Consider the following 11,921-nt stretch of genomic DNA (forward strand, 5'->3'; position numbering starts at 1 on the left):
CTGCATGTTGGCATTGTGTGGTATACATAGTTTGTGCCTTTCACATATTTTTAAATCAAGAACACTACCTATCTGCTGCTATACACCTATAGGAACTCTAGCTGAGCACCGTCCACACCTGGATGTGATTTATATGGTGAGTCTCAAGAACTAGACTTGGGGCATGGGAGGGAGTTAGTCATATTTTGCATGTAGGACAGAAGTGATCAATGAGGCCCAGAGGAAAGATGATGACCCCCAAATTCCAAGAGACCCCAATGGTCTTGATGTCCTTAGGTGTCCCCTCCCATGTGAATCAGGGCTGACTTCTGTGACCAGCAGAGTATGATCAAAGTGGCAGTGTTTGACATGTGGGCTACATCATAACAGACATTGCAGCTCTTCCTTGGCCTCCATACTTCTTGCTCTGCGGGGAGCCAGCCACCATGTTGGCAGGACGTACAAGAAACCTGCAGAGTGCATTGTGGAGAATAAGCAACCTGCTCACTCCAACTTGTCAAGGATGCGACTGAGCATCGTGGAAATAGCAATCTGGGTAATCTGCCCACCCTTCAAGTTTATTTTTTAATTTTTAAAAAAGATTTATTTATTTATGCATACAAGAACTAGGGTGCAGGGCAGAAATGAGGAGGTTGAAAGGATCCACTAAGGACAGAGTGAGGAGCAGAATAGGCAGATGTACTGAAACACACTGCTGAGGGGAGCAGTGGGGAAACAGGAGAGGTCTGCTGCACCATGTGAGTCACCTTCCTGGCTGGGGATAGAACTCATGCTGCAGTGGCTGCTGATAGCTTGATAGCGCTGTCTTTAACCCCTGCACCACCAGGAAGACCATCACTCCATCTTACAACTTTTGATGTCTTTTAGCTGAGGCCCCAACTGACAGGGAACAGTGATTAAGTGCTTAACTTCCTGACCCACAAAAACCATGAGCTAGTAAAGGCCTATTGTTGAACTTCTTAAGTTTGGGGGATATTCGTTATGCAGTAATAGATAAATAAGTCAGGAAACCAAGCATCCCTCACTTCCAGAGCACCTGGAACTGCTAGTGTGTGGGTCACTGGGACCGCGCAGTGAGGGCAGCTCTTCTCCCTTCTCCACTGCCTCTTCTGCTTCTGACATGAAAATGAGAAGAGAAAGCTTTGATTATGAAACGCCAAGAAACATGACACCTGTGGCTTTTTATAAATGGGGGTGCCTTACTGACTTCACACTATAAAAGCTGGGCACAAAAGATGAAGTTATGTATAGCAGCGGCTTGCACTTCCATGAAGCACCACAAGGTGGAGCTGAAGAAAGCAGAGGGAGAGCTCCCCTGTGAAGCACCCTGTGCCCACACTGTTGTTCTTCCTGGTGGTGGGCACAATCAAGACTGGAACACACAGGGCGCCTCCCTGGTGGCACAATGGTTAAGTCGCACATTTTGAAGGTATCCACAGCCACTGCAGCATGAGTTCAATCCTCAACCAGGGAGCTGACCTACATGGCACAGCAGGTCTGTCTCGATCACTGCTCCCCTCAGCAGTGTATTTCAGTGACCCTGCCTATTCTGCTCCCCACTCTGTCTCTATTGAATCCTCTCACCCTCTGGCACCTCTGGACTGTACCCCAGCTCTTGTATGTATAAATAAATAAATATTTAAAAAAATAAAGAATGTGTGTTTCACAAGAGTACACCTTTGTTAAACCTTATCAAATATACATTGAAGATCTGTGTATTTTATTGGGTCCTAAATTTACCTCAAAAATTAGTTAATAAAAAAATTCAAAACTAAAGAAGGATTTAGGAATAAGATTATGTGCATTAGAATGTGGTGTGGGTGTGTGTTGTGGGAGATGTGAGGGGTGTTACTTAAGATGATTTTTCTAAAACCAGATTTCCAGTTGAATTCAGGATATTTCAAATGAAGATTTATTCCTTTTATGTAGAGTTGCCAGATTTAGCAAGATTCCAGTTAAATTAAAAATTCTGATGAGGAAAGAACAATTTTTTAGTATCAGTAGGTTTCAAATATTGCGTGGGCCTCAATCACCCTGCCTACATATTCAGCTGTGGAAGGAATATGCTGCTGATGAGAGAGAACAGAAGACACAACTAATCAGGAAATGAAGACAGAAACTTAAATTTCTCTCCAGTACATATAAATTTGATGCCTGTGATTTGAGAAGATGACTCTTTGGGATTGATGAAGAGGAAGGGGGGGGCAGCTGTGGGAATCACGGTGTAAAGGTGAGGATCTGGGTCTTTCGCTTTCTTTCTTTTTTAAGATTTATTTATTCATAGAAGAATGTGGGTACAGGCCAGAGATGTGGGGGGGGGGTGGGAGGGTTCACCAGAGACAGAGTGGGGAGCAGAACAGGCAGGCCCACTGAAATACACTGCTGAGGGGAGCAGTGAAGAGACAGGAGACGTCTGCTGCACCATGTGGGTCGGCTCCCTGGCTGGGGATTGAACTCTTGCTGCAGTGACTGTGGAGAGCTTCATAGTGCTGGGACTTAACCCCTGTGCCACCAGGAAGGGCCCGGATATGGATCTTTCTGAGCACTTCATGAACATTATTTGATCTGGATAACAGGAAGCTGAGCTATGATTTTGGGATCCCTTTAATGTGTACCCTCACTTTAAGAAGTTTGGGTAAGCTACAAATAAATCTGCACATTTAATTAAAGACCATGAGTGGATGCAATGTCTTGCCTTCTGGTCATCAAATCCTAGGGAAAAATAAAAATATAACCCATTTTTTTAGTGATGAATTTTAAGTCTCCAGTTCCCAGGCCTAGGATAATCCCAGAAACACCTGAAGTGACGACATAATCTTTTTTCTTTTAAGATTTATTTTTTTCTATTTATGCATACAAGAACTGGGGCACAGGCCAGAGGTATGTGTGTGGGGGTGGGGGGATGAGAGGATTCACCAGAGACAGATGGGGAGCAGAACAGGTGAATCTACTAAAATACACTGCTCAGGGGAGCAGGAAGTGAGTCAGCAAAGGTCTGCTGCACCGTGTGGATCAGCTCCCTGGTCGGGAATCAAACTCAGGGAGACTGGGGGAGGTGGAGGGGCAGATAGCACTGACACTTTAATCCCTGCACCACCAGAGAGGCCCAAAGACATATGCTCTTATTTAATGTGTATCTTTCTTGAAATTCAGGGTAAGGAGCGCAAATCCGATATACTGTAAGTGGGGTTTTAAAGGTGTCTTTTTTTTTTCTCATTGAAATTGATTTTTCAACTCAATAGTTCTGTCTATACATAGAACAGCCACATAGGAAGTGGCGGGGTGGGGGGAAGGCACCCAGGGTTGTGGGGGGGAGGTGCTTCTGGGGCTCTAGACAGAACAGCCCCTGAGGAGAGCTGAAGCCTGAAGGAAGCAGCCACTTTCCAGGGAGCCCTGGGAACATGTCCCCTGAACTCTGCAGCTCCTTGAGGGGACTTAGCGTAGGACTGTGTTTGTAGGCTTCCATGGGAACAGTAGCCTTTTCTCTTAAAAAAGCAAGCAAATAGACCCTCCCTGGTGGCACAGCAGGTTGGAGCACAGCACTGCAAAGCTGGCAAAGGCTGCTTCAGTGGAATTCATCCCTAGCCCTGAAGGTGATCCACGAGGCAAGCAGACCTCTTCTGTCTCCCTGACTGCCTCCTCACAGTTTACTTTGTTGATCTGCCCTCTCTGTGTCTGGTGAATTCTCTCACCACCCCCTGCACCTCTGGCCTGTACCCCAGTTCTGTGTGCATAAATAAATGTTTAAAAACCAAACAAGCAAACAAACAAAAGCAGACTCACTTAAACCAGAAGGATCAACAAGTACTCCTTCCAAGGAAGTAGTGGATATTGAGAGAGATTTCTATTCACCAGGGAGAAGTTTCTAAACCTCTGGTGACATCACATTAAGACTAGAAGTGTTAGGGGAGAAGGATGTCCTGAACAAACTCTACAAATACAGGTTTTGTGAATTCCATCCCCTACTCCAGTCACCGAAACTACAACTCAACTACTAGCAACACCGAATGGAGGACTGCTGGAACACAAGAGCGGAGTTAAGCAGCCATTTTGAGACTTTTGGGCTAAAAAGTCGGAGATGTTGGGCTGAGGCTCTCTCCCTTGGCCTCATGGCTGGTGGCTGGTTGCTTGGCTCGTAATCAGCTTTCAGTGTGCTATTGGGTTCCAAGTCAGCAGAACTGGTAGGCCACATTAATCAACTTGTATCTCTCTCTCTCTTTCCCTGGGCTGTTCCCTTTCTCCCCCCCCCACCTTGTAAATAAACCCACTATTGATCTTTTTGTGTGTGTCTGCAGTGCAGTTGAATCTTAAGCGCAGGGTGAGGACCCACAGACAGGCAACTCAAATCCACTTTGGGATATCCTGTCACAGAAGGCCCACATTCCTGTGAAAAATAAAATTGGAATTTTGATAGGATTACATTGAATGTGTAAACTGCTCTTGGTAGTGTGGAACTTTTAATGATATTATCGACGATATTAATTCTTTCAGTTCATAAGCACCAACTATCTTCCCCATTTTATATTTTTCAATTTGTCTCATTGATTCTAAAATTTGTGTGGGTCACAAAATGATGTAAAAATAAACTACTATATACCTTAAAAAAATTTGTTTGGGTTTAGAAATTAGTTTCATTTGTGCCACTTAAATCCTGAAAATCTCCCTCAAGCTAGCGCCTGGGCTACTGGAAGACTTTTGTCTTCCCAACTCACAAAACCCTGGACGCTGGACTTTGAAAAGCACCTTTCAATGTCATCCAAATGGTGGCAGGCAAGATGCCTCTCCCTCAAAAAATGGCCCCTAAACTTTTAAAATAATTCATTAAGTACTTGATGAATTAAATATCATTCATAATTTAAGACTGCCCAGTAATGACTAGGATGTCAATATTGGTATGCCCATGTGCCTCTCTGTTCATAATCTTCTAATTTTAAGTACTTCTTTGTATTTTCATAAAAGCTGGATTAAGGGATGTTCTAGTCAAACATTTCCCCAAGAAGTTTAGTCCATTAGGGAAGTTAACTGGAAATGTACAAATGGAGAACACTGTCTTTGGATTAGTCTCACGGAGACAACCATATGTTTGACTAAGCACCAGGTGGCAACAGTTGGGGGGACAAGTATAAAACTCCCTAGAGACACCCAGAAATTCTGATGTTGAAGCTGCCCTTCAAAGAGGGCGGTGGCAGTTGTCTGCCAGGATTTGGGAGTCTGAAAGCCCAAGGTCTCTGCCTTTTCCCCTGCCTCCACACACCACCTCCTCTAAACAAAGGAGCAAATGTCTGTTAGAGGGAAACCCAAGTGTTTCTACAGATTAAAATGATATGTGCATGGGTCTGTCCCACTTCCTGAGTCGGAGACCTTGTTTTTATCTTACTTTACATTTTTTTAATAGAAAGCAAAAATGAAAGAGTGATCTTGCCACCACTTCCTGGCAAAATAACCATAGTTATCTGTGTGTTCTCTCTCTCTCTTCATATATATATAAAGTGCTTGCATCTTCATGGAGAAAGAAATCCTTGAGTGTGCATGATGGGTTTGTGATTGCATCTATAAACATGATTCAACTGTTTCCACAAAACATACAGTAAAGGGAGGCTTATTTCATTTTTCCTACTTACAATGGCCAAAAACCGTCTTCCTTGGGTCTAACATATGTGTATATGATAACAAAAAAATCACACCTATAAGTGTGCATTCATGTGTTTAGACTCATTTAGATGTAAATTACATTTAGATGTAAATGAAACTTTTAAGTACATTGTGGAGAATGCAGAAGAAATTTTCGATGGGTTACTGGATTATGTTGAGAGGATGTGTATCCATGGAAAGTGTGGCAGAGGCAGAAGGAGAGTAGGAGAACCAAGATTACCACCAGAAATCGGCCTATTTATACATCGGTACTGAACAGCAGTCAGAGGACACAGCTCCGTGGGTGGAGGCAGGCACAGTGCATTTCAAGAACTGATGGTAACGCGTCATCTTTTAACTTGGAGATTAAAGTGGTAAGAGACAAACAGTAAAGTACTGAATGCTCACTGAACCCAAGGACACCCCCTGTTCTGAGTTGCCCTCACTCAGAGGTTCTTTATTCTTCCACTTTTTAGGCATATCCGGGCTAAGACAAGCTTAGCTGTGGCAGATTCAGGTTTTCTGGGAACTGAATATTATACAACTTGGGGAGCTCTCTTCAAAAAAAAAAAACAAAACCATAAATTATGAATACAGCAACAAGAAGAATGGACCTACTCAAGTCCACTGCATCAATCCTGGACTAGCCGGCAGTTATCTGGCTTGCACAAAGCCTGAGAATCAAATCAGCATGGAGGAGTACCATCAAGAAATGGAGAGAAAATAGGCAAACACCAGGCCTGAATTTAGTCCTATTGATTAAAAAAAAAACAATGTATATATTAAATTGTTGACCTCAAGCAAAAAGCAGCAAGTTATCTCACTAACAACTTTTTTTTTCTTTCTTAAACAGTAAGGCCAGCCTCCCTGGTGGCGCAACACAGGGGTTAAAGCACAACACAACGAAGCTCTCTACAGCCACTGTAGCATGAGTTCCATCCCCAGACAGGTGACCCGCATGGCCCTCTCCTGTCTCTCCTGCTGTTCCTCTCAGCAGTGTATATCAGTAGATCTGCCTGTTCTGTTCCCCATTCTGTCTCTGCACCTCTCTCCCCCCTGCACCTCTGACCTGTACCCCAGAGTTCTTGTATGGGTAAATGAGTGTTTAAATACAAAACAAAAAGGCAATTTGGAAATTGCAATGTCATGGTAAGATCTGCACTTGCCCAAAACAAGTTAGGTCAAATCCAACTTACATATATTTTAGAAGGGCTAGGGTAGCCAAAGAGTGTACTGGAGAAAAGAAGGAGTCTGAAGTATGCTGACTTTTCCGTCATTGGCTTATGGCATTCTCTCACTGGCTGAACTTGGCTGGACAAAGATGAACTTACTTCTTCCTTTGGCTGGAAGGAACACAATACTTCTACCAGGAAATGCGAGACATACTGGATCTTGAAGTTTGCTGATTTCCCATACATGAAAATTCTCTCCTAGCCTCCAAGCCTAGTTTAAATAGGATTTTTGTATATTACTTTTCCCAGTATCTTCTTTAAGCACTTTCAGTTGAGTTTATTAATACAGGTTTTCCCCTGCTATTCCAAAGTAGAGCATTTCTTTTTTAAGCCCAGATAGTCTAAAACAAAGAAGCATTACCATTAATTTGTATGGAAAAAATTTAGAGGGGAGGAGAGCAGGCCAACTGTGTAACAACTGCCTTGGACTTACAGGCAGATAGCAACTCAGGAGCTGTAGGAATGTTCCTGCTAGAACATTCATTCCCTCAAGGAGCTATAACCCAGACATATTGCTATGAAATAGGGAATAAAGGGAGCTCTCTAAACAAGTTGAAAAGTACTTGAGTCACTAAGATCAGAGATTTATGAAGCTCCAGCACCCTCGAAGAAGCGTCCTTGACCATGAGATGAGATAAATAAAGGAAACCTGTTTGTCCTACCTCAGGGGCAGGAATGCTTCAGGTTGCTTCCTCTCACAGAGCTGTGTGAAGCGCAGCTAGGTATAGAGGCACAGTCTTCTCAAAGCAGTGATTCAGAATGAGCTCAGAACACTTGCGGAGACAAGTCCCATTTGGATGTTTAGGGTACTAAAGCGGTCCGAGGTGGTCACACAAAGTAAAAGGAACAGGGATTACTTAACAAGGGAGCGACCTGAGCAACAATCGAGTTCACACCATTTTTTGCCATGAAACTTTCTTTAAACAAAAGCTAAGGCACATTTAGAAGAATGCAGGATTGCTCTGGCTGGCAGAGAAAGCGGGGCAGGGAAGTAAAGTTTACTCATAAAACCATAAAATGCCTAATCACGAAGAAAACTGTTACTTAGATTTAGCACTGCTGGTTAGAAAGAATATGGTTCCAAACCGACACATTCTTAATCTACAAAGTGATCAAATTTATACATTTGGATCTTTAGGTGTATTTCCACGCGGAGGGGAGAGAACAACGAAAGACTTTGCCACATGGCAATGAGGCTGGGGTGGACATTTTCAGCTTTAGGCACGCACGCGGCCTGGGACCCCTGCACTACCACCCCTAGACCAACAGGGGGCGCCCGGCTCCTGCCGCGAACGCGGTCGCGCCGCCGGCTTTGTGGCCTCGCAAACTCAAGAGTGCCGCGGCTGGCGGGGAGACGTGTCTGCGCCTAGTCTCGTTCCAACAAGTGAAATTCGCGTGACATGGTACTACCGAGTGTCTCATCTTTTCGGAAAAGGGCCGACACGTTGCAGGGACAGAGACAGGAGCGCCTCCAAGCGCCGCCAGCTGCCGAGACCCCTGCTTGGCCTTTGTGGCTGGACTGTCGCGAGGCAGCGGCAGCTCCTCGGCCTCATCGTCCTCGCCCACGACATGGCCGTCCGGGCCACCCGCGTGGCATCCCGTCGGGGGACGCCAGGGCCGCCGTACCGTCCATTCTGCGTCTGGTTAAACCTGGCAGGGGGCGGCTTTCCCCTGAGAGTAAACGAGGCCCGTGTGGACGCTGGCCAGTGCTCGTGTAGCTTTAACTCGCCAACTTCAGGAGGCCGCCCCTTGGCCGGGAAGCCGCCTCTTCACTCCCCTTTAACTCGCATTCGAGCTGAAGGTTTTGGTGCCCCCGTCTGCGGCGTCCCCACCGCGCCCCCAGGCCGCAGCCCCGCCGGCGAAGTCCTGAGCCCAGGCGGCGGACTCCCGCCTCAGCGCTAGGGAAGCGACCGCCGCGACAGGCGCGGCGGCAGAGGCCCCGCCCCCACGCGTCACCGCGCCGTTGCGCAGAGGCGTTTCCTGGGGCGTGTCGTGTTGCTAGGCGACCACGGCGCTCCCCCTCCCGCCCAGGTCTCTCCTCTCCCCCCGCCCCCCCACTTCCCGGCCCCAGCCAGTCGCGAGCTGAGCGCGCGGAGCTGCAGTGTCTGGCTGAGTCCCCGGGGAAGCGTCGTAGCCCCGTAGGGGCCGTCCAGCGCAGGACCCTCCAACTGCCGCCCCTCCCCCCCGGGGTCCCGAGCTAGCGGATGGGAGGCACGGCTCGCGGGCCGGGGCGGAAGGATGCGGGGCCGCCCGGGGCCGGGCTCCCGCCTCAGCAGCGGAGGTAACGGCGCCGCAGGGTAACGGGCTGGGGGCACCCGAAGGAGCGGCTGGCCCTGGCGGGCGGGCTGTGGGGTGTGAGGGATAGGGGCGACCTGAGCCCGAGGGTGTGAGACCCCCCCGTGGGAGGGACGTGGGGAGAGTTCTGACCCTTCCGGGGGACCCGCCCACCCTATTCCTCTCGCACCCCCCCACCCCCACCGCTGTCTACTGTGAGCGGCGGAGGGTAAGGCTAGCACGGTGTTCAAGGGCAGAAGAATTTCCACCTTCGGGTTAACTCTGAAGCCCCAGATCCTGGGGTATTTGGTACGGAACTCAGAGAAACTGGGACTTTTTGTGGAGCTCTTTAGCAAACTGGGGAAAAAGGGAGCAATACCTTTCTAGAAGCCCTGTTGCTCAGAGCTGATAACCGAGGGCTGAACTCACGGGGCTTTGCCTTGAGGGGTGCGGTCTGGCCTGGGACGTGCTGGTGGGGGGCCCAGCAAAGGAGTGCGTTCTGCAGATCCTGTTTTGAGAGATCTTGCACCTTGCTTTGTATTTTACGCCTGAAAGGAAAGATGGGACCCCTCCACTCCCTCACCTCCCCAGCCCCTTCTCTCTTCTTTGCTTGGGGACTTCCTTTGGCTAATTTCCTCAGACTATTTATAGGAAATCTTGTAGGTCTTCAGCTTCTTCCTCCCTAAATGTGGGCGCCTGTCCCGTTTTGTTTGGTGTATTCATGCTGTTTGCAGACTCAGTCCCATCCAGAATATTTGGTTCTCGTCTTTGAAGCCGTTCTTTGGATAAAAAATTATTGTCTGGATGTGAGCATTCTTTAAAGAGAATTTTCCCCAAATATCTGAAAGTGCGGGGTTTTTTTTGCACAGTATTCCTATAACATAATTTAGAAAATTCTACAACTAATTTTACAAAACACTTTAAAGATAACTAAGATATTCCACCATATTTTAAAAAAGAAAATGTTTTCCCTGAAACCCTGTCATCATCCTATTCATAATATATTCTGTAAAATGATACAAAGAAATGTTGGTGTATATAACTGGAAAATCCATGTTCTTGGTGGCAGATGAAATACATTATTCAGGGCCATCTTGTGGGTTAAATAAATCCTCTCTGTCTTTTGTGTTCCATTACATTGGTAGAGCTCAGTGTTAAAAAAACAGAGAAATGATCTTTAATCATTTAACTTTTAGTTTCTACCATCTACTAGCAAATGAGGCAGGTTAAGAAATGAAATTTAGTACATCTTGTAATTTAAAGGGTTCCTTTAGTGTTTGCTGTCCCTTGCCTGTATTTTCATACATCTCAGTGAGGTAGATGTTAAGTAGGTAAGTAGTAAATTAAGAAGACCACCCTAAACTGCCTTTTATTTCTTGCCTGTTTGGCCCTGAAGTGTGTAGGCTGGAACTATTCTTCCCATTATAATATGTGGAAAACAAGCTCAGAGAGGAAGTTAGTGTATTCATTGATAGAGCAGAGATTATAATCCAAGTCATTGACTTTGAAAACATAGCTACCTCTTTTGTTTTTCTCTCTCTGGTTAATTTTTAGGCTTCAGATTCAAACTAGCCTTCATTTTCAAGTAGCAAGTGTGAAATCCTTTTATCTTTTTTTTTCCTTTTATCTTTTTAAACATTTAGAGAGTAAGACTTGTTAACTATTTCAAAATATAAACCTATATAACAATATCAACTTGTTTTTTAAAAAAGAAAAGTTGGGTTTCCTCTTCATTTCCCAGATACCCCAATTGTTTGTATCCACTGCCAAAATGTAGTGTAGGCACTTATTTGTATTAGTTATTCTTTGTAGCAGATATGAAGCAATTAAGATGCAGGATGGTTTGGAAATGCAAATTTACATACTTCAGTTATTGACAGGTTTTATCTGTAATCTTTTCAACTAGATTGGGGGATGGTGTCTATGATACCTTCATGATGATAGATGAAACCAAATGCCCACCCTGTTCAAATGTCCTCTGCAATCCTTCTGAGCCAGCTCTACCTAGAAGACTAAATGTAAGTAAATGAAGTGATTCTTTGCGCTCTAATTGTCTTGGAAAGGAGGAAGTACTACCTAATACCAAGGTACACTTACATCTCTCTGGCAACCCAGGCTCTTTTGTTTGTTTCGTTTTGGTTTCTCTTGAATAACACTGTGGTCAAGTTTAACTTTTCAAAATGATTTGGCTTTGGAACCTGTTGATAAGTATATGACCTTAGGAAAAAAAACAAGGTATTTTTGTCTAGGCAATGTTTGACTTTTTGATAGAATGATATAGATCTACAAGGTACAGGAGATATTGCTGAATTCTTAGATCTAGATCTAGCCACCAAGATAGAAAAGCAGTCTGAGATTATTAGTATGTTAATAAGAACCAGTCTTTTAGGTCATAAATAAAACAAACAGTGCATTTTGTTTTTTGATGAATTTAATCATTTTGGAGACTACAGACATTTAGCTTTGACACTGCTTTACTAAAGACAGTAAAAAATTCACATTTCCTCAGCATGCATCTGGAGAGCAGGATTTGGACAAATCTCCTGGTGGATCCATGACAGGAGAAAACTGTTCTGTGACTAAACAATTTTCTTCATGTATCAGCAAAGGAATACCTTAGATAATTAAATGAAATAATTTATAATATTTCTCCTTCACAATTTTGTGTTTAATATCTAAAATTATTTCTATAAGAAAAGAATTACTTGTATTTTTCACAGTCCTCAATTTTTTGTTGGATCTTGATAATTAAAGCAACCTTTTCTCCACTTTCAAGGCTACTAA

General features: G+C 44.9%; 1 protein-coding gene across 1 annotated transcript in view; it reads left to right on the top strand.

Moving 5' to 3' along the window:
* Window positions 1-8,919: 8,919 nt before the first annotated feature.
* DYRK3 (dual-specificity tyrosine-(Y)-phosphorylation regulated kinase 3) overlaps window positions 8,920-11,921 on the top strand; it is an 11,223-nt gene continuing 8,221 nt past the window's right edge. Inside the window, exons 1-2 of the mRNA XM_004685572.2 lie at window positions 8,920-9,144; window positions 11,044-11,155. Of these exons, the coding sequence (XP_004685629.1) occupies window positions 9,068-9,144; window positions 11,044-11,155 (189 nt within the window). The 5' untranslated portion in view covers window positions 8,920-9,067. The remainder of the gene's footprint in view (window positions 9,145-11,043; window positions 11,156-11,921) is intronic.

The sequence above is a fragment of the Condylura cristata genome, unplaced genomic scaffold, assembly GCF_000260355.1.
Source record: "Condylura cristata isolate star-nosed mole 26May11 unplaced genomic scaffold, ConCri1.0 scaffold00018, whole genome shotgun sequence".
Lineage (NCBI taxonomy): Eukaryota > Metazoa > Chordata > Mammalia > Eulipotyphla > Talpidae > Condylura > Condylura cristata.